This window comes from Drosophila busckii, unplaced genomic scaffold (assembly GCF_011750605.1).
Source record: "Drosophila busckii strain San Diego stock center, stock number 13000-0081.31 unplaced genomic scaffold, ASM1175060v1 chrUn_07, whole genome shotgun sequence".
NCBI classification, from domain to species: domain Eukaryota; kingdom Metazoa; phylum Arthropoda; class Insecta; order Diptera; family Drosophilidae; genus Drosophila; species Drosophila busckii.
In genome coordinates this window covers 1614644-1635562 of record NW_022872723.1, presented here as the reverse complement: position 1 = coordinate 1635562, position 20919 = coordinate 1614644, and the positions used below count along the sequence as shown (strand labels likewise).

The following is a 20919-nucleotide window of genomic DNA, read 5'->3' as shown; positions in this document are numbered from 1 at the left end:
TTTGACCTTTGATTTTGATAATTTACTCCATGAATCTATCTAAGGATAAGTTCATTCTAGGTTAGCAAATGAAATAAACAGAATGAAATAATTAAAAAATATTGTACTCCGACCTTTATATGGTTGAAATGCCCTGGACCAGTGGAAGTAACATATTATGTTTATGAGATCGTTCACCAGAGAGCCACTCAGCACAGCCGCAGCCGAAGTAGTTTCTCAAAAAGCCCGTTGAGCGCAATGGTGTGGAGCGTGGCTTAAATATGTTTTCAGCTACCGAAAACAGTCAGTTTCGCTCAAGGCGTCAGCACGCTTACATCGGTTTTGGCTGTGTACCTCGAACGCCAAGTAGAAAGTCAAAACTTGATTCAGGCAGATTACAGCGACGCGTCGCAAAATTTTTTAATTCGTATTTATATAATATTTGCAAGTTGTGAAACTGATCGCGACTGAACACAAGCCCGTACGAATCTGTAAAAGAAATCAATTAACAAGTGAGTTGATGGAATTTAACTGAATCTGCGTTAGCAGTGCTGTGCACTATTTGTACAATAAAACTCTAAATGCAGATACGAATTTCAAATAGGCTCAAAGCAAGTTGAGGCCGAATATAAACTTCGCTTTCACTGATATATGTTACATATACATACGCATGCGTTTGGGTTCCTTTCTTTCAATCTTTATTTCGAGCATAAGACAGCTTTTTATTACATCGGAAAAACGGATATTCGTATACATAATATTTACTGCAGATTCCAATATTCTGACGCCAAAAGATTGATAATACATGTGTAATATTCCTTAGCTATTGCATATTTGTATTATTTAAGATTTTGTTGGGCAATAAATATGTATAAGGCGATTGCTCAAGCGACAAGTCAATTAAAATTACGCGCAAGTAGACAAACATTTACAATGAGAGTTTTGGTTACCCGCACATAACATATACTTACATACATAAATACAAGCATACATATGTATATATATATATATATATATTTGTATTTGTACATAAAGCTTAAAGCCCCGTAATGCAAGGTCTTGTTCACAGAAGTTGGCTAATGCCATAAAACGAAGCTACTGAAAGATGTTCAATGTGTGCAGTTCATATGTATGTGTGTGATATTGTGTGTTTATTAATATTCATGGCGAACACAATTTTGAAATTGCATTAACGGTCGCCATTAGTGACCTCGTACAACTAGTGAATGCAGGTCTTATAATAAAACAACATTATAATAAAATACATCAGATGGCAATGTGAAACTTTTTTAAAAGTTTTGGAGCAATATTACGATTAATAAAATATTAAAAATTGTACTATAAAAAATAAATAAAAATTGGAAAAGATGGTACATATACATACATACATACATACATACATACATGCATATGTAAGTTTGTCACTCAAACCAGCTTTGAGTGTTTTCTACTTTCGATCACTCTCTTTCTATCTCTCTCGCGGGCAGTCTTCAACAGGTATTATTTTGTGTTGTTGGAACTTTAACTCAATTCGCTATTTTTTATGGTGTGATGTAACCAAAAGGCTAATTGCCAGAGCGGATACAAATGATAAAGCAAAACACAAACTACAGAAATAAGTAATCGTTACGTTTTGTCTGCCGGCACTCATTCGTTACCTAAATAATAAACAAAATATGATTTACTATGATACTAGATCTCGTTTAAATTGATCATAAACGCATCGTCAATATGCTTTCAATTATCATACACATACAAGCATACATACATATGTTACACACAGAGCATGCACGTATTACGGATTTTGGCTTACAGAAGGGCTCGCAATGCATCGCACTGTGAAAACTGTGTGAAGGCCATGAAAGTGAAAGTGCAAAGTTAAGCAAGTGAACAAATTAAGGTTGGGCGCAACCAACTTTTATATACACTTTGCCCAGAACATTGCAGCAAACACACAAACACACAAAACAGCCAACGCATCACATCTTGTTTTCGCTGGAGCGTCAGCATGATTTATTCATGATTTATTCAGTTTTCTTAATATGTTTTAATAGCTTGGGTTTGGGTAAAGGAGCACTTACATACCAAGTTTGGTCTAGCTCTTGTATTTGCTGAGATACACGCATTCATATAGATGGACAGTTTGTCTTGCTGATCAAGAATATGTATGTAAGAATAGGGTCTGCCACGCCTCCTACTTCCTATTACATACATACATTTGCACAACTTCATCATACCCCTTCTCCATTTTTTATAAAAATGTCAAAGTGTATAAAAAACAAAACTTGATTTCGCTCTTAATATGTATATGTAAGGTAAGGCGTGATATGAAAGCGTCTTTTTGCTGTTTAACGTTTTTCGTTGATGCGATGACCTCTTTCATATTTCAATTTTATTGAATATAGAGGCTGTATTTCGGATTGCGGAGAGTCTCATCGATATACTTATGTATGTATGCAATTGGCAGAAAAGGACTTACTGCAATCACGAGACTCGTCGACGCGTTTGCTTCTTACGCACTTTTTAGTCTGTGGTAATATCCGTATTATCTCTTTGCTGACCTTCGCTCAAATTAAATGGGTTTTTACATTTACATAGAAATTTATATGCATGATGATGTTACGGGAGATGTTACGACCGTTTCGTTGTTCATATGCAAAATGAAGTGGACCTTGATTTGGGTCATGGCCAATAGCCATGCTGTTTATTGACAACCTGCCTCACATCAAAAGAATGTGAATAAATCTAATTTGCGAAAATTTCCCAGCTTGAAAGTGAACTTCAATCAAGTCAAAGCCAATGACCCAGCATAAACAGCCATACATATCTTGTCAACTTTTAAGTCAAGTGGGCTTAAAACGAAATATGTATGTATGTCTACATGCATACATATATATATATATATATATGTATGTGGGCTAATAACCAGTAGTAAACTATTAGAGTTCGAGTCAAGATTTGGCCAAGGCCAGCTGTCCAATTAAGGAAAGACTTGTCTACACTTAACGCTTTACGTACGCGCGATAAATTCCAATCGAGCGATAATTACCAAATTATAGTCGTTTGAGCCTTGGTCCAATGAAATGCAAGAATTTAGCTTTGCGGTATATGCAGTATGTATACAGGGTGTCTGCTGATCTTTTGTCCTAACAAAAGTGCATGCAATTGAAACTTGAATAACGCCAAAACAGTACCACCTAATATGCAAAATATCACGTGACACACCAAAATATAATCAAGAGTTTTATCTCGTTTCGTAACACAGTGCTGGAAACTGAGGTACTTCAACAACCCAAACTGGATGGCCCTTCAAGTGCCACGGACTACGAGTATCCCTACTCTTGCTCTCTGAGCCAGGACATGAAGTTAGTGGCAAAGGAGGAGTTGCATGAGGACGACAACATCCGACGACAGGCGCTTGCCCAATTTCGCGAGTGGATTGCAAAACATCCACGTATTAAGAAGTGCCGAACGGATGCAGTGTTTCTTCTACGGTTTTTACGCACTAAGAAGTTCTCAGTACCCGCAGCCTGTGAGATGCTAGAGCGCTACCTAACCATTCGTCAGCTATTTCCCCAGTGGTTTCAGCAGCTGGACATTAATGACCCAGCAATAAACGAAATATTCGAGGCCGGATATTTGGTGCCGTTGCCAGAGCGCGATTCCAGCGGACGTCAGGTGATTTTCTCTGTTGCCGGTAGATTCGATCCGTACAAATTCACGTCGGTGCAAATGGCGCGGGTGCACAGCCTGATTTGTGAGGCCCTGCTGGACGACGAAGACTCTCAAGTAGCTGGATACGTATATGTGAACGATGAAAGTGGCATGAACATGGGCTTTGTAAGTCTCTGGTCGCTCACTGATCTCCGAAGCATAGTGAAATGTATCCAGAACTCTACACCCATGCGCCACAAGGAAACTCACTTTGTCAACATACCCCACTATGCAAACCGAATCATCGAGCTTGGCGTGTCCATGCTAAGCGACAAACTTAAGAAGCGTATTATTGTAAGTGCATTACATTTCAGCGATATGTGCTTAAAATAGTTACTTATTATATTCTCCTCGCAGGTGCATAAAAATGTAGATGGCTTGAAGTCCAAACTAGACCCAGCCATCTTGCCCAAGGAATACGGTGGCACCATGCCCATGGCAGATATGATACGAGAGTTCAAAGTAAAGCTTTTGCAGCGCCGAGCGACCATTCTTGCCTTGGATGATATGCACATTGAAGTTAACAAGGATGCGGCAAATTTTGCGGGCAGCAATGAAATCGGTGATATTGATGCTGGCGTCGTTGGCAGTTTTCGAAAACTCGAAGTCGATTAATTCATTGCTAGTTCTCGTTTTTATTTTGCGATTTAGCTCAAATACCAATTGATAAAATTAACTTTAAAAGCTCTAAATAATTAGAAAAATTCAACACAAGCTTTTCTATCTAGAAGCACAAATCTAAATTATAGAACCTAACGGGTCGGGCCGCAGCATCTAAGATTAAGCATATGTAGGTACAGCTACCGCAATCTGAGGTATACATATGTATGTTTTTATTAATGTTATTATTACACTCTTAAACGCTTTACCACGTTTGTATGTTATTTTTAAATATATGTATGTATGTACAATTATTTGTTTGTTTGTTTGTTTGTTAATTTGCTGGCCAGTCCCACTTCTCACATGCATATACATCCCGCTCCGATTCTACAAAGATTCGCATTTAATCCGGTATGTACACAATATTATGTCGTAGAACGTATGTACATACATATGTTTGTTGATGATACTTGTATTGCTCATGCTTAAAAATCTAGATTTGACAGTTTCATCATATCATACCATAGTATACCATACGTTATGTTCTTTATTTTGTTAGATCAACAATATGTTTTAGGTTAGGTTAGGTTGACCCGGTAGGTCACCATACGGTTATCTTAGTGTTACTGGAATTCTGTCACAGAGAATTTTCAGGGGTCATTTAGTTCATTTAGTGATGCTTGAAGTGACTTGATGGCCGCTTGACTGACTACAAAGTCAGTGTCGACTGTAGCTGGATCCTTTCAGCGGCTTTCCTTATTGCGAAGATCTCCGCTTGGAATATATTCCGCAGTAATCAGGTAGTTTATGCACAATAGATTGCTGCTCCGACACCTGATTCCATCTTGGAGACGTCTGTGTACATAATAGCGATATTTTTGAAGTTATCTCGGTGAATCATGCATGTTACATGTACTGTCTCACTACCGATTGAAATGTGTCCAAAGAGCTGTATTGCCCGTGCATTTAGTCGTTCCGCAGCCTTTTGTGTACCATTATTTCGATAGGTCGACACCTACATATTATACTTGTTATAAATTATAAATGTTTTGCATATGTAAATCTAAATAAAAACTTGTAGCATAGTTTTAGAACCTTAGAGTTTTATTATTTTGATTGCTTACGTTATTGTTATGCTTATTGTTGCAACGCGATAACATAAATGACGCATCACAGGCATAACGAGAGAGACACAGAGAGTCTTATTGAATTTTTGAGTAAATAAGAAATCGAGAACCGTCAAACAAAGCTCCAAGTACGCAAACTTAAGTTTCAATGCAATAGGTCGTTTGTATGTTTGTAAATGTATAAAGATAAGTATGTAGTACACATGAGCACAAAGTCACACATACATGAGTATGTCTGTTTGTATTAAAAGTCGAATGAGAATGTGTGTCGGCGTTATGATTGTGCGCTTTATTATTATGGCCGCAAACGAAATGATTTCCAAGTGAACATTTTAGTTGAGCGCTGGAACAGTTGGAGAATGCGACTCGAGCGAGATCGTGGCGCTGTCTCATCTAGAGTTTCAGTTGTTAATTGTTGCTAAGTGAATTGTTTCGTAGTCCGGACTTGAAAGAGAATGTCGAATCTTAGAATATAGGGCTGTAGTAAATTCGGTACATCTAAATAGTGATCTAGTAAGTATGCTTAAAAACGTATGTACATGTGTTAACTAAGTATTTATATGCAAGATCAAGTTAGTAGATCTTGTTTCGCTTTACGATTCGATTGTGTAAGTAACACACGCAGATTCACAAGTATAAATGCAGCTTCAAGAAGTTAAATCCGTTCAATTCAGTTGACTTGACAAATTGCCGCTATGTTCTCAATGTTTTTGTTGCTGTGAGCTGTATCAATGTGAAGTTTTATAGAGAGAGAGAGAAGAGAGAAAAGCTTCCCGAACAGCTGTTTGGCTACATGAGCGAGTAACTTGCTCTCTGGGCAGTCGAAAGCTTGGAGCACACGTCTACTTACATATGTACATACACATGTACATACACATGTACATACATACATACACATGTACATACATACATATCTGCAATGAGTATCTCAAGTGGGAGAACTTGTTTATTATTATTAATAATATAAAAGCGATTCAGTAGATAAGAGCATGTAAGTCATTTACACATTATCACCACTTTTTCTTTTTCTTGGTGCGTAATGGGAAATGAAAACACAGTGACTGTCAATGCTAAAGACGATCTATTGGAATCGGTTATCTAACCATGCTTAAGCTGAAAAACTTTTTACCAGGCTCGAATCACTCAAGTGATGTGAATTCTAAGGGTAACTCTGTTTCGCTACAACCTGAGATAGGCTTTCAAATTACAATCGAGACTTATGATCGGCCAAATGAAAGTGAGAAAAGCTTTTCGGTAAATGGACCTCTCTCAGTTCCCGGGTTAAATGTGCATTTGATTGCAGCTCGACATCTACCCTCACTATTCGGATTTAAGATTGTGCAGGGCTATCTAGTAAAGGTAATTTAACATTGTATACATACTTAGCTATATATTATACTGATGTATTGGCGTAAATCAGGTAAAGCTATTTCCAGGAACAAAACGAATGGACAGCAGTATTCAGACCAACACATGGCCAAAATTCAATGAACATTTTAAGTTTCCACTGGTACCAGAAATGAGGTAAATATATTATAAATGTATAAATATTTTCTCGTGATTAATTTTCAAAAATTTTAGGTCCTCCATGAAGCACGGTTCCTGTTCCTCATCAAGGCGTCAAAATCACAGTCAGGTTACCGGAGATGTCAGTGCACCTGACGATCTATTTGCTGGCCAATTTGTAGTATTTACTGTATATGCTCTGCTCGAACTACCTGCCGCTGTAAGTCAAAATATAATTCTCCTCTCCTACGAATAGAACTTACATTTAAATATCTAATCTTACAGAGCTTTAATCGATTTAACAAGACTTATCGCTCCCTTAAAGATAAAAGCTCGAATTTTATGCAGCGACTCGTTGATAACTCAACGGGGCCTCCTAATGAAATTCAGTCTGAAAATGGGATCAAAACACCAAAAGAAAAAACTAAAAAAAAGTCTGAAAATCCACGCGATTCAATGCCGCCATTGACAATAAGTGAATCAAGGAGAAACATAGGTAAAAGCCACATATATGTTATCATCTACAAATATTAAAAAAAATCACATTCGTAATACTTTTAGGGTCCGTCACTTGTTATCTTGAACCAAAGCTTTTCAAACGCAATGCTCGCAATGGGTGTTATACGACAGAGGAACTATGGCTGCCTGTTAAAGATATTACCACAACGGCGCTGAAGACGACGACCAACAACGACGATAATAATAATAAAAATGTAAGTTATTAAAACAACAGAGCGGCTTAACCAAATTAAGCTAAACCTACAATGATGACTTGCCATTTGACCCGAGTGATATATGCATACATACATACATACGTACGTGGAAGTTAAGAAATGAAATTTAAATAAAGTTGGCTATTAAATGTGGACTAAAGAGAAAGTTAGCATAAACATGAATTGCGACAACACTTGGACGCGTAACAACAAAAATAAGCAAACGAAAGCGGACGCTCAATTAAAATCATAACATAACATGAATATGTGCATTAGACATTTGTACTTAGGTCGATCTAGAAATGTCTCTGACCCTCACTTTTTATTCCAGCTTACTAATTCACCCAAAGGCGTTGTCGAGTTGGCTCTTGAAGTGCGAGATCTTAGCGGGAGTGACTGTCAGCTGGAATCCACACAGTTAGCAGGGACAGTCTCATTATCATCTTCAGTTCCCGTCCACCACGGCGATGCACCTGTGACGAACAACTGGCACCGAATGACCGCTGAGGTGAAGCGAAAGATCGGCATTAGTAATATTTCAAGTAATTCGAATGGCACTCTTATGTTGCGTGTGACCACCACACGGATGCGTTGTTCGAACAAAGTAAAGGATGAGCTCGAAGCCACTGCCAGTGCGGGCGTGTACGTGAAGACAACTGTATTTGAGCATGGTATATATGTGGATGCCTGGAAATCGCCTGTTTTCTATCCATCGCTCTCAACAAAGTGGGACGCAACAGGTCGCGACGGAGCCTCAATATGTGTGCCACTCCGCAGTCTGGAGCAACTGGATAATATTCAGATTCGCGTAACACTAGCCACTAAGCTAAAGATGGGCAAAAAACTTGTGCTTGGGACGGTTCTCATTGGCAATTCCTCCACTTCGGAGTCGGCTCTGGAACAGTTGCGGCTTGTTCGGAACTCGCCATTTAATGAACGTATCGCAACATGGCATTGCTATCACTAGCCTCCAGCTCTGACTTTCCAATGAGACCTGAAAGAAACTTAATTTAAATTATGTTAGTTTAATTCAAGTTTAGGTGAAAAGCATTGTTTTTTGCATATTTAAATTTTTCACGAGTGTGCCGATTTACCGATTAATAAATTTACTTGGTAATTTACTTTTATTGGAAAAATAGTGTGGTTTCTCCGTTAACTGATACTGGTTTATTGCCATATTTAGGGATCGGGCATGGAACCAGAACGACCTGAGTTGAGCAGGGGGTTTTTACACAGATCGCGCGCACAGCATTCCCATATGATTCGCTATATGAGGCCCACTGTGCGAACGCTAAAAGTGTATGTCTGTGTGGAAAATAGCCGCAGTTGCTGAGTCTCGAACGCGAACATTTGTTTTATTTATTTTTGTTGTATAATTTTTTTGTTTGAAGCGCTCAGCGTTGGCGTCCAGTTCATTTCAGTTCTCAAATAGACTGCGGTGCGATCGGTAGTGTTTTTGTCGGTGCTCCTACATACATGTGTACATATCTATATATACACATACATACATATGTATGTACATATATATTTATAGTAAAACGTAGATTTACACACACATAAATGTATATGTGTGTATGGATGTATATTAATATACATACGTTTACGTGAATAAATCTGCAATCATTAGTGCTCGATCTATATTTGAAGAAGCAGTAAAAAATCCAACGGATAATGTTATTAGTAATGGCTTAATGGAATCGTTCGGGAACCTCGGACGACTTGGGTAAAATCCATAGGTCCTACCTACTAGTACAACCTGTTGCCATTCTCTCAGGTAAACGGTAACTGTAGACACTAATGTGACTAATTGAAAGTGCGTTTAATTGATTAGCATGCAAATAACGACAATAAAGTCTATTATTCGAAATCGTCGCTCAAATTGTTGAATGAATGGCGATTAATGCACAATAAAAATGCGTTGTGGACGCTAATAGTTGTCGTCACTGTTTCATTGAGTCCACAAATAAGTGATGATCAAACATACATACAAACAAACATATGTACTAGCATACTTGAACACACAAGCGTATGCACATACATATGTATGTACATAGGAATGCAATTCCAGAAAATATTGCAAATGCTTGCCGCATTCATTCTTCATTAGTGGCGGCTAATTCATATTGCACTTTATTCATTAAAGTGAACTTTTTTTAATCTTATGAAGTGCATACATATGTTAAAAATATGGCGCGAGAAGGTTACTAGTTAGGGATGGCAACCGGATCTTATTTAAGATTGCATCGCTGAACTGTGTGTGTCAGAGAAAATATTATTTTTGACTATCAACAACCGTTAATATAGAGGGCATTTTCACAGAGTGGTTCAATTATAATATTACTTTTATTTACATTGGTTATTACATTGGAATATGGTGAATATATGAATACACGACACATTATATTATACTGTTATCCACTGAAAAGTGAACAGAAAACTTAACTTCCTACATAAGAATATTCACTTTAAACTTCCGTTGTGTATGTATATGTATATATATATATATATTCTTATTTCTATATGTACTATTATGTTCACAAGCATGCAATAGATGCGAAGTGCATGCGAGAAGAGGCCAATGCCCACTCGAGACACAAACAAGAACAAATACGAACTATAGCAACATCCACTTAAAAGTAGTAGCGGCAATTTGCTTTCCGATTTTTCGTAAACGTCATTAAATTGCAGCTCGGTCAACAAGTCCCACCAGACTTGTCTCGTTTGTCACCTCCGCGCGCGCGTCATTCTTCCTGACTGATCATCTACGTCTGCAGCTGCGCCCCTTCTCCGCTGCCATGTTGTGTTGGTTGCCCTAGACTTTGTGGCTGCCAGTGGCAGGCGGTTTGGCAAATCTAATGATTATCGAACGTTTAACTTAGACAATGTTGTTGTTTTGGTCTGCGTTTTCGTTCTTAATACTTATGCCATCGCTTTTTTTTTTCGGAAACTATTACATTAACAATCAACAAACGACAACAATCAATTTGTTAGTGGTCTGGGGTCTCTCGGTCTTTTTAGAAATTAACCTGAAATGAGTCTCAGACTGCGTCATTAATTCATGCGACTTGATTGACGAAAATCGAAAGTAGCACAATTTATTTTAATCGCACTTGGGGAAGAATGCGAGCTAAGGGCATTAGGATCGGCTTGTTTGCACATCACATGCATAGTGAAACTTATTGCAGTTTATTTTTATAGTGAATAATTTATTAAATTACTAAGCCTAACGATAAATTAAAAAATAAAAAACAGGCAATAATTGAAAATAATAATATTTTAAGATGATTTTCGTATTTTAAATAATTTGACAAATTTAAAGTTAGTTTAATTGGAAATTGAATAAAATATTTTGAAAACAATCTAACCAATTACTATTATCATAATATTAAATCATAAAAGGTTTTAATTGTTTGTAATCCTGATGATATAAAAAATTGAGCAAAACCAAAATAATTGCATTTTAATCATTGTTTATACATTAAAATAAAAATTAAGTAGCTAATTAATATTTACTAATCAATATTTTACTGCTAAAATATGTAAATATTACACAAATTTTAAGCATTTACAATGTACACTGTAACACACACTGTACATGTAACACTGTGCGGCAAGTTACTTTCGGTAAGTGGAGGATGATATAATGCTACGTTGCGTTCTAAATAAAGAAGCATTAATACACACGCATACTTATACCACGAATATGAAAGTACAGTGTACATATAAACATATATATATATACATATATATATATATATGCATGTTATGTATATTGTTGATCATTTTTATGTACATGTGTCGTCAGGTGTTTAAGAATAGTTTTAAATGAATTAGTTGCTCGTTTTAATATCTTCATATATGTATGTACGTCGATTCTTCAAATCTGAATTAAACTATTTGGAATTCAGGAAGTAGATGATATTTTAGCCTTAATTATTGAAAATTTGTTGTACTTACAAACGCAGTATATAGTAGTAATTGGACTCTCAAGAATGACATTTATTTAAAAAGTGTAGATTTTCAAATTTAATTACTTTACTTCTAAGGAATTTAAAATACGATTCCATTCCATTTTTCGAAAATGTGCATGAAATGTAATACATATGTATTTTTTTTTTTGTATGTCGTTAAATGTTATTCGCTGATGACAAAACCATTGTAACTAGCACGTAAGTGATCATCCGTTATATTCATATGTAATAACATATTATCAAATTAAGTCGAATGAGAATCGAAATGCCTGCAAATTGAATGAGACAAAAAGAATAAATTTGATTGTTGTCAACAAAATATTTGTTTCTTCACATTCTCCGTGAATTTTTGTTTCGAATTTAAATTTAAATTTAATGCACAAATAATTAGGGCTGACGTTATCAAACCCAATCAGCACACTGCCCCCGAAATATTAAAAAAAATAAATGTACATAAATATGTACATATATTTACGTTTTTAATTTGAGTGCTTTGCTGCTTGTAATTACATGTAGTTAATTAATTTCACTTTTGTGCGCTTTATGAACGTTTGATCGCTGGCTGCTAAGGTCTTCAACAAGTTCAAATATTTTCCTTTGTAGTTGCCACAGACACGATAGCCCTGAAGGCGACTGTGTGGGCGAATATCAAAAGAAACGCTTGCATCAATTGCTTGGCTGTGTGCTGTTTGTATGTGCAACATGAAGGCGCAAATTTGGATCACTATTAGCTAGGATTATTAAGGCAATTTAATTGCTACTGAGACAAAATGCGACTGGGGAATTCAGAACATTGACAACTTAAGTATTTGTGTAATAAATTAATTCATCAATAATAGTTTATTGTTAGTTAATCTACAAAATACAAAGCTACGTATTTTGTGGCTTTTTATTCTAATTGCGTTGAGTAATTTTTAAAAAATTATTATTAATAAATTACAGAAAAAGGATACTTGAGAAGTGACAAATTACAATTAGACAATAAAAGAAATGAGGTTAGTAAGAGGTCTCCTTGAATGTTTGGCATTTCTACAGCTGCTGATCCAAAATCAGGTGAGTTTATCGTTCAAAGAACCGTTTGACTATCCCACTTGACACACAGACGTGATTTTAACAGACTACAAGTTCAATCGATAATCAGTCGAGTTTGGCAACTGTGATACTTAACAGATTTGTATAAGAGGTGAGCCCATTATGTATATGCGCTTAAGTGAATCGCATTGTGGAATTTCCATAATAGATTGCTTATAGATGTGATCCCGGAAACAGTACCGAATAGCAGGCCTTGGACTATTGTTGTTTTGCTTTTAGTTTCGCATGACTAGTTGCCACAGTTACTAGCTTTTAACTGAATTCCCTAATTGGGAAGTATTAGGAATTCGTCATGAAACGACAATCATTTTGGTTTAGTTGATTTTTAAACTATTGTACATACAGCAAAGCCAAGCTTCGTTTATAAATTGTTCTTTTAGATTTGTTACGGAGTCTGGGAAAATTAAATTAAAAAAAAATAACGATGTACTTGGGTACCAAGTCTGGTGTAATGATTTAGTTTTTCTTGCTGATCAAAAATATGGGGTCCATTCCATTTAAGTTTTGGATAAAAAACCAGATGACCCGCCACATGATGCTGTGGCTTTGCTAACTATTCACTGTTAATGTTAAAGCTCAAAATGTTGTTAAAACAACGTCGTGAAAAATTAAATAGCTGTAAATATACATATAAGGTCATGATTAGTGACCTTAAGTTTTGTTTATGGCCATCGCAAAATACAAGTGAATAGAGAATTAAAGCCTTTTCAGTGGTATTGTTGTTGAATCGTTATGTGTGGAGTACTTAGGCTTTGTTTTAAGACAATTAAAATAAAATCTAAATAGCAGAATGAGTAGTACTCACTTATTGGTTAAATTTGTTTATTTGATTATGTCATAGTCAAAATCAAAAACAATAAAATGAATTGAATTTTATAATGAATTATATAACATGAAAAAATGGGATAAAAAATGATCAATCTTTTATGTTAGAATAGATCACTGATTTTTCATTATTTTTAATTGTTTCGAGAAACTTTAATAGTAATTTAGTAGCTACACATTCTTAAGAGAGGGCTGTACATGCACAGAACTGGCTGAAAAAGTATCCAGTATCCAGTTTTGAATAGAGCAGTAAAGTCACTTCAGGTGATCTAAGCAATAATAAATATCTAATTAAGACCTATATAAGTATTAGTAAGACTTTTGCCAAATAAAAAGAAACGTCCTCTAAAGTTGGGCGCAATCACTTTTATATACCTTTGACTTATATGAATGTATATCTGAATTAATATCTCGTTCTGAAATAATAATTTTTTTTTGAATTTGCTGAGAAGGGGGGAGAAAAATATGTTTTCAAAATATATAGGCAAATTGTTTGGCAAATAGTAGAACTTACAAGATTTGTTGCTCCAACTCTTACGGTCTCTGTGTTCTCGTTGCTCATGCAGACGGACGGACAGACGGGCATGACTACATCGACTCAGTTTGTCTTGCTGATCAAGAATATATGTACACTATGGGGTCTGCCCCGCCTTATTCTCCCTGTTACATACAATCGCAGAACTTCATAATACCCTTTTGCATTTTTTTTAAATGTCAAAGTGTATAAAAAGATAATAACAACGTACGATGGCCAAGAGAATATACTATAAGTATGTAATTAGAGCCCAGCAATGTTGTACAAGTGCAAGTATGTACTTGCAATGCTGCAGGAAAATGAACTTCGTAGACCAGGAAAAGTTCCGACCGGGGTCTGCCTGCTGTCAAAACTTATTTTTAATAGACGCCAGGAAGAAACAAAACGGGATATTGCCTGCCGCTGCCAATGCAGTCATTGCTTTTGGAATGGCGGCAAAAAAAAATTTTTATTATTTTTAGCCGCTAGGCGAGCCCCGACTGAAAGTGGAACCATAACAAGATTTATTTTCTTGGCGCCCAATGTCGAGCAAGAGCAATGACACTTTCGATGCAATGTAGCAACATCCCTTAGATGTAACTTTCCAAAGCGATAAGACTGCATCTCTGACATTTAATTATTATTATGCACTTCCATTAATAAATATTTTTAGGGCGGCTTGGTGCAGGAGGCAAAACGACAAATACGATCCCAGTTTCGGAATGATATTGATTATCCAAGATATTACGGATCGGACTGGGACAATGGACAGCGAGTGCATCGCATCCAGGTATCTCACCCGCAGCACCGGTGGAGAGGACGTCGACGCTCTATTAACCACCATCATCCTTTCAGCCGTTGGACACAGTGGACAACATGCAGCGAGAATTGCATTATGCTCCGTGAGCGCTTCTGCAAGGCCAAGCGGCAATGTGGTCACACCAAGCATGTGGAGCAGCGCAAGTGTTTGAGGTAAGCAGTCGGGGCTTATAGTAAAGGGGTTCATACTTAACTCAGATTGTATTACTAATATTCTTATGTGGTCTTCATGGAGTTGAAATTACGCCAATTACCTTGAGCACAAATTCAAAAACCGATAGTTTTAAGAAAATCAAATTTGCGAAATTTTATGGATTTGCATATTCATTTCAGCTGCATTCCCTCTCACGAAAAGCGCGTGCCTTTCCAAGAGATTTCAGTAAAAGAAAGCCATCATCAGATTTATCCAAGTCAACCTGCAATCATTATAAATGCCGCAGCCGCTGCTGCGAACGGATCTCCACTTGGCCCACAGCCACATCCGACTGAATTCAAAAACTTTCCAGCATTACATCGCTTTTCTGAGGAGTTTCCGTACTCTGTAGAGAAAGTGCCTCAGAGACTGCAACGCTGGCGGCCATCAAATGATTTCAGCATAGAGGATGAATATGAGATGCCCATACATGGTGAGCATGAGGACTTCTTCGTATTAAAGCGTCACAGACGCAGGCAAAAGCCAAGGCCAAGTTCGTATAAGTCAAGGGTAAAGCCCAAGCCGAACTACGTAGATGATGATTTTGAAGACTACGGGGAGAGTCACAGCTATCTTAAGCAACGAAGTCTCGGCACTAGTGCTGAAAGTTCTAGCATTGATGGCGACATCTTTCAGTACGAGGACTTTAAAATCGATCAGAATAGCCAATATGTGGACTCAGATGATTCCTTCGAACACCAAAAGACCGGCAATGCCAGCTGGCTATCGCTTAGCAAGGAGCGAAATACGCCGGATGGGCTACTGCCGCGTTATCGCCGAGTCTACTCGAAATGGAGTCGCTGGACCAAATGCTCACCGAAGTGCACTACACGGCGGTATAAGTGAGTGTTTCCAGATTAGGATATGTCTAGAACAACTAAATTAAATAATAAGAACTCCTCATACAATTGCTTTGCAGAAAGTGTCGTATAAACGAGCAGTGTGGTCGTGAGGTACTTCGCGAGATCGCGTACTGTTATACGGAGGGCAGTTTCTGTCAGCAGTGGCTGCATACTCAGGTCCAAAAGGCACCGGCTTATGAGTCGAGACCGGAAGCGGCGTCTTCTACAGCTATGCGACGTATGCACACAGGTAATATGAATGCGAACGTAATTATGAGCGGAAAGGGATACCGTGGACCCGAGTACTCCCCGCCGAAAATTCAATGTGGCCTAACCCGCAGCGCTGGGCAGCGCAGCATGTATAATATGCTGAAGATCATTGGTGGCAAGGCCGCACGCAAGGGCGAGTGGCCATGGCAAGTGGCAATCTTCAATCGTTTCAAGGAGGCATTTTGCGGCGGAACATTAATAGCTCCACTTTGGGTCCTGACTGCTGCGCATTGCGTGCGTAAGGTACTCTACGTGCGCTTTGGTGAACACAACTTGGACTATGAAGACGGTACCGAGGTGCAGCTACGTGTGCTAAAGAGCTACAAGCATCCGAACTTTGACAAACGCACTGTAGACAGCGATGTGGCGTTATTACGGTAAGATAAATCCAAATTGGCTTTGCATTAGTTAATGATTCAGATTCTATTTACTTATCACCGCTAGACTGCCAAAGGCGGTGAATGCAACATCTTGGATCGGTTTTTCCTGTCTACCGCGACCTTTCCAGCCGTTGCCAAAGAATGTAGACTGCACGGTTATCGGGTGGGGAAAGAGACGTAACCGGGATATGGTTGGCACCAGCGTATTGCACCAGGCAGACGTGCCCATAATACCGATGGAGAATTGCCGTAGTGTGTACCACGACTATACAATTACAAAGGTGTCACAGCTTAATTATGAGATGACCTTGCAAATTAACTCGAGCATTTCGTTGATTTTTTCAGAACATGTTCTGTGCAGGGCACCACCGTGGCCGCATCGATACTTGTGCTGGCGACTCGGGCGGTCCGCTGTTATGTCGTGACACCACCAAAGCAAATCATCCTTGGACCATTTTTGGTATTACTTCTTTTGGTGACGGTTGCGCGAAACGAAACAAATTCGGAATTTACGCAAAAGTGCCCAACTACGTTGATTGGGTTTGGTCGGTCGTGAATTGCAATGGCAACTGCAAACTGCACTAGGTGTCAAATGCTGATTAATGGCTATTGCTGCCTAAAAAATTATTATGTGTGCCAATTTGAACATCTGAACAGAGTTAGCTGACTTTAAGCCGCAACACCACTAGCTTCGAGGAATGGCCACTCTTAGTACACTTATCTTAGGTTAACAATGTAGAGGCTGTGAAATACTATTATAAAAATTAAGTAATATTAGCCGCTTTGAATTCCGAGCTTGGGCAACTCAACATGTTAATACAGCACTGAAAGATGTATTTTCTGCATGCAACATCTAGATACTTAACTTACTTGCGTTACTTGTTACCCAAATAATATATATGTATGTACTTTAACCTAATAGATAATCTCATATTAAATAAACCAACTATTACAAATTTGGGTCCAACTCAACTACTTGAGCGAAGTGTATATGTAAAACTATAATGGGCTTACATTAATAAAATAAAAAATAACAAGTATTGAACTAGTTTTTAGCCGAATTTAGGCTTGAATTATATGAAAGTCAGTGATATTAATTTATAAGAACTTGTGTTTCCCACATCAGTTTTATCATCTGGCGTCCGATGCTGCCAGGCATTAATCACTCGTATCTCACTAGTAATTTCTGTGGTATTCCAGAATTATTCAATTTTGCCTTCCAACAGAGCAAGAAGTTTATTCGGTTTAAGATATGCAGACTTCAAAACTAGTACAGTTAGTTCTGTCATTTGAATTCGTACAACAACAATATTTTTTATTGTGCAATGGACAATTGTAATGTCATTTTAATGAGCCAATGCGTTTGAAGAATAGAGTGGTTATCCTCGTGCAAATATCATCATTTTAGTTTATTATATATATAAGTAGGTATTAAATGCAGCACGTTCGGGACCTTTTCTACTCAAGACAACAATATAACGTGACACGTTAAAACTTCTCCTTAATACGAGTATAAATACACGATTGTTTATATGTATAAAGGTAATAAAAAAACAAATAATCACAAGTAGAAGTTATCTGCATTTGCAGGTGTAGCAACAAGTCAAATTGTTGTTTGTAAGCGAAATAAGAAGGAGCAGCTCAGCTGCATATTGCCACTATCCGGTCATCGCATAATGCAATGCCATTGAGGCAAGCAGGACTAATAGAGCAACTGCAATGCCAACCATGTAAAGACTTCGCGATAGCTCCCGCTTTGGCATTGAGCTTGTTAGACTATGTGTATCCTCTGTTGTTTCCGTATCTGGCTGACTATTTGTAAAATTGTCATCCGGCAGTCCTTCAGCGTCTAAAGAAATAGTCTCCGGGTCAAGCTCAACGTCGAGTATTTGTTTCGCTTGGGCAACGGCTACTGTGGGGGCTTCTCCTCGAAACAAATACTCCGAGAACTGAACTGCACTGCTCGTCGCGTTGCCTTTGCCACCCTCTGTGGGCAGACTAAAGAAAACACGCCGCGGTGGCTCGCTTATGTACAGTGCTTCGTTAGTGACGTGCGGATCGGTAAGACCGTCGCAATAGACTTGAATTCGTGTAATGAGTGAGCGCAGTACGTCATCACGCAGAAAGCGCTTCAAGTCTGCAATGCTGTTTCTGGAATTGCAGTAGATGCGAGAAAATATAATCCCGCTCATCCGTAAAGTTCCATTGTACTCGCGAACCTTGATGTCGCTTTGGTTATTCAATTGACACTTGAGGGGCAGCACAATGCTTGCGCGGATTACATTTCCATTCCCGGCTTCGTTGGCCGCAAGAAGATGCATTGCCGAAGACCGCATTGCTGCTGTGGGAGTAACGGATGTAGTGCTGCTGCTGCTCGAAGTAGATTTGCGCTTATCGTCGTTGAGATTTTTATTCTTCATGTAGGTCTGCAGATCGATGGTATCCTCGACGATTTCATTTTGGATGAACACCTCGCTGGCAATTAGATATTTACGCACTGTGAATATTATGTTTTGAAATTGTTCTTCTATGTTAATGCGCCTCGCAGGATCGAGAATCGGTATGACATCGTCCAGATCATAATTGCATTCTAACTGTATCCACTCAAAGGGCTTCTCTACAAAGCGATGCTCCATTGTCGAGAAAGTACCGCCGCTAATAGCATACAAATAGAAAAAAGTATTAGTCACATTTAATCATCAAAATATTATGCAAAATATTTTATATATTTTTTTTTATAACTAAATAGTAATTTATACAACATTCCAGTAAAATATAAGAAAATAGGGAAGACACTACAATATATGTATGTACGTACAAAACACTCGCAGAAATAAGCATATGGAACATATGGATGTAATAAGGTAGAGCTGTTGTAAATATGTTATTTACCATATAATGCATTTAATGTTTGCCGTAAAATAGGTCTTTTTACAATGTCTATTTTATGAACATAGGCCAACAATCGTCGAAATGGATTAATTAGAGAAAATATACAGAAGTTAGCTTTAGGTTTCCCAGTCTAAATATTTACTATAATATTGCTTATGTCCGAGTGGAAATTTTATACTTACTTTCCATAGGTGTAATTCTTGCAAATGAGACTCCGGTTGCTTAAACAGTAGGATAAAAACACATAATCCGTCTGTGCCACGTCAGTGGTGTAAACTCCGAACGAGCTGTTACTCTTAAGTAACAAACTAATAAGGAAGCCTTAATTACATGTAAGTTCACTAGCGAACAGAATGCTTTACTTACTCGTAAACATCGGAAAATAGTTTCTTGGCATTCTTTAGTTCCTCATTGTTGTCCTTTGAGACCTCGGGATGCACAGAGGATACAAATATGCCTGCGGTTATATTGATTGATTTTACTGTCACGAGAATGCGATTTAGAGATTACCTAGAACATCAAAGGAGCCGGGGCACATTTTACTGGCGCTGAGCCATTGAGAGGCCAACGCCTGGGAATTTATGTCTCGAATTGTTAATCGTACATCATTTAAGTCCTCCAAGTCGGCGTCCTCCTCGCTATTCCGTGCTAAGTGCACAACAATGCTTTTGGTGAGATCAGCTTGCTGGGAATATAAGATTCAGATTATTTTTTTTTCCTACGTGGCGATGTACAACTATGAGGCACAACTATGCCTCACAGCTGCGTGAGTCGGCAGTATACTAACGTGTCCAATTATTATGCCATACGAGAAGCTATGCTCCTGCGCGCACTTCTCCAGGTATAGCTGATCGGATTTGCTCAACAGAACTGTGCGCATTATAAATGTTTATTTTACAAAAGATTGTATTATTACGGTTTGTGTTTGTATCCAAGTGATTGACAACATGTAAAACATGCGAATGCCTATCAGCTGTTTATAAATCAGTGTGACCAGCTTGGAGTCGAAAGCGATAAATTTATCACGTTCCAATAAGAACATACGAATGCCGCCAAGGTTGGGCTCAAATATTTAAGATTTGTTTGTTTAAATTTAGATATATCATTTTTTTCTCTCGTAGTTTGTATTAAATAACAATGTATACTGTGTTGTGTATGTGTCACAATTTACTTTAAAATATTCTAACCGTTGAGTATAATAAACTTCAATAAATATAAAATAATGGTATGATTCGATATTTGAATTAATCCAATTAACCAATTACCAATTTGATTTAATACCTTCTATTCAGGTAACCATATTACCAGATTAGCTTATTTCGAGCTACATTTAGAATTTTTAAAATGGAATAGCATATAAAATTTGCAAATGCCCAATAGGGCCTAAAATCGTATAATAGTTTATATTTAAGTACATTTATCATAAAACTCGCAATAAATAATTTCGGACGATAATTTCACGGGATACAAATATCAGAGCTT

At 37.6% G+C, this 20919-nt stretch overlaps 4 protein-coding genes across 9 annotated transcripts; 3 read left to right on the top strand and 1 right to left on the bottom strand.

The window, feature by feature from the left end:
* The first annotated feature begins 231 nt into the window (after nt 1-231).
* Nucleotides 232-4314, top strand: LOC108600814 (clavesin-1). The gene is made up of 3 exons (XM_017988600.2): nt 232-491; nt 3245-3987; nt 4051-4314. Coding segments are annotated over exons 1-3 (1002 nt in total). The 5' UTR covers nt 232-490; the 3' UTR covers nt 4309-4314.
* Nucleotides 4315-4464: 150 nt separating this feature from the next.
* Nucleotides 4465-8749, top strand: LOC108600813. 2 transcript variants are annotated; one of them, XM_017988598.2, is made up of 7 exons: nt 4465-4483; nt 6479-6779; nt 6841-6944; nt 7002-7146; nt 7212-7422; nt 7488-7639; nt 7971-8606. In XM_017988598.2, the coding sequence occupies exons 2-7, from the start codon at nt 6525-6527 to the stop codon at nt 8604-8606; spliced, it is 1503 nt and encodes a 500-aa protein (XP_017844087.1). In that variant the 5' UTR covers nt 4465-4483; nt 6479-6524. The 2 variants fall into 2 exon arrangements, with proteins under 2 accessions (XP_017844087.1, XP_017844088.1); XM_017988599.2 differs by lacking the exon at nt 4465-4483 and adding an exon at nt 5750-5933 and having other exon boundaries at nt 7971-8749.
* A 361-nt stretch (nt 8750-9110) lies between these two features.
* LOC108600489 (trypsin-3) lies at nt 9111-17599 on the top strand. 5 transcript variants are annotated; one of them, XM_017988119.2, is made up of 7 exons: nt 9172-9362; nt 12553-12663; nt 14715-15013; nt 15194-15895; nt 15973-16542; nt 16586-16826; nt 16891-17599. In XM_017988119.2, exons 2-7 carry the CDS (start codon nt 12601-12603, stop codon nt 17128-17130), a joined length of 2115 nt encoding a protein of 704 aa, XP_017843608.2. In that variant the 5' UTR covers nt 9172-9362; nt 12553-12600; the 3' UTR covers nt 17131-17599. The 5 variants fall into 5 exon arrangements, with proteins under 5 accessions (XP_017843610.2, XP_017843608.2, XP_017843607.2 ...); XM_017988118.2 differs by having other exon boundaries at nt 9172-9413; XM_017988120.2 differs by having other exon boundaries at nt 9176-9413; nt 16610-16826; nt 16891-17596.
* Nucleotides 17600-17929: 330 nt separating this feature from the next.
* On the bottom strand, nt 17930-20532 carry LOC108600491 (protein odr-4 homolog). The gene is made up of 5 exons (XM_017988123.2): nt 20225-20532; nt 19948-20122; nt 19804-19894; nt 19620-19745; nt 17930-19200 (listed from the first exon to the last, which is right to left on the bottom strand). The coding sequence occupies exons 1-5, from the start codon at nt 20315-20317 to the stop codon at nt 18204-18206; spliced, it is 1482 nt and encodes a 493-aa protein (XP_017843612.2). The 5' UTR covers nt 20318-20532; the 3' UTR covers nt 17930-18203.
* Nucleotides 20533-20919: the final 387 nt, after the last annotated feature.

Coding starts and splice junctions, on each gene's coding strand:
- LOC108600814 (XM_017988600.2), top strand. Junction 3,988..4,050: donor AACTTAAGAAGCGTATTATT/GTAAGTGCATTA, acceptor TTCTCCTCGCAG/GTGCATAAAAATGTAGATGG.
- LOC108600813 (XM_017988599.2), top strand. CDS start 6,525: ATGCTTAAGCTGAAAAACTTTTTACCAGGCTCGAATCACTCAAGTGAT. Junction 6,780..6,840: donor TGCAGGGCTATCTAGTAAAG/GTAATTTAACAT, acceptor GGCGTAAATCAG/GTAAAGCTATTTCCAGGAAC. Junction 7,423..7,487: donor TGAATCAAGGAGAAACATAG/GTAAAAGCCACA, acceptor TAATACTTTTAG/GGTCCGTCACTTGTTATCTT.
- LOC108600489 (XM_017988119.2), top strand. CDS start 12,601: ATGAGGTTAGTAAGAGGTCTCCTTGAATGTTTGGCATTTCTACAGCTG. Junction 12,664..14,714: donor AGCTGCTGATCCAAAATCAG/GTGAGTTTATCG, acceptor AAATATTTTTAG/GGCGGCTTGGTGCAGGAGGC. Junction 15,896..15,972: donor TGCACTACACGGCGGTATAA/GTGAGTGTTTCC, acceptor ATTGCTTTGCAG/AAAGTGTCGTATAAACGAGC.
- LOC108600491 (XM_017988123.2), bottom strand. CDS start 20,317: ATGCGCACAGTTCTGTTGAGCAAATCCGATCAGCTATACCTGGAGAAG. Junction 19,746..19,803: donor CTATTTTCCGATGTTTACGA/GTAAGTAAAGCA, acceptor CTTCCTTATTAG/TTTGTTACTTAAGAGTAACA. Junction 19,201..19,619: donor AAGAATTACACCTATGGAAA/GTAAGTATAAAA, acceptor GTATGCTATTAG/CGGCGGTACTTTCTCGACAA.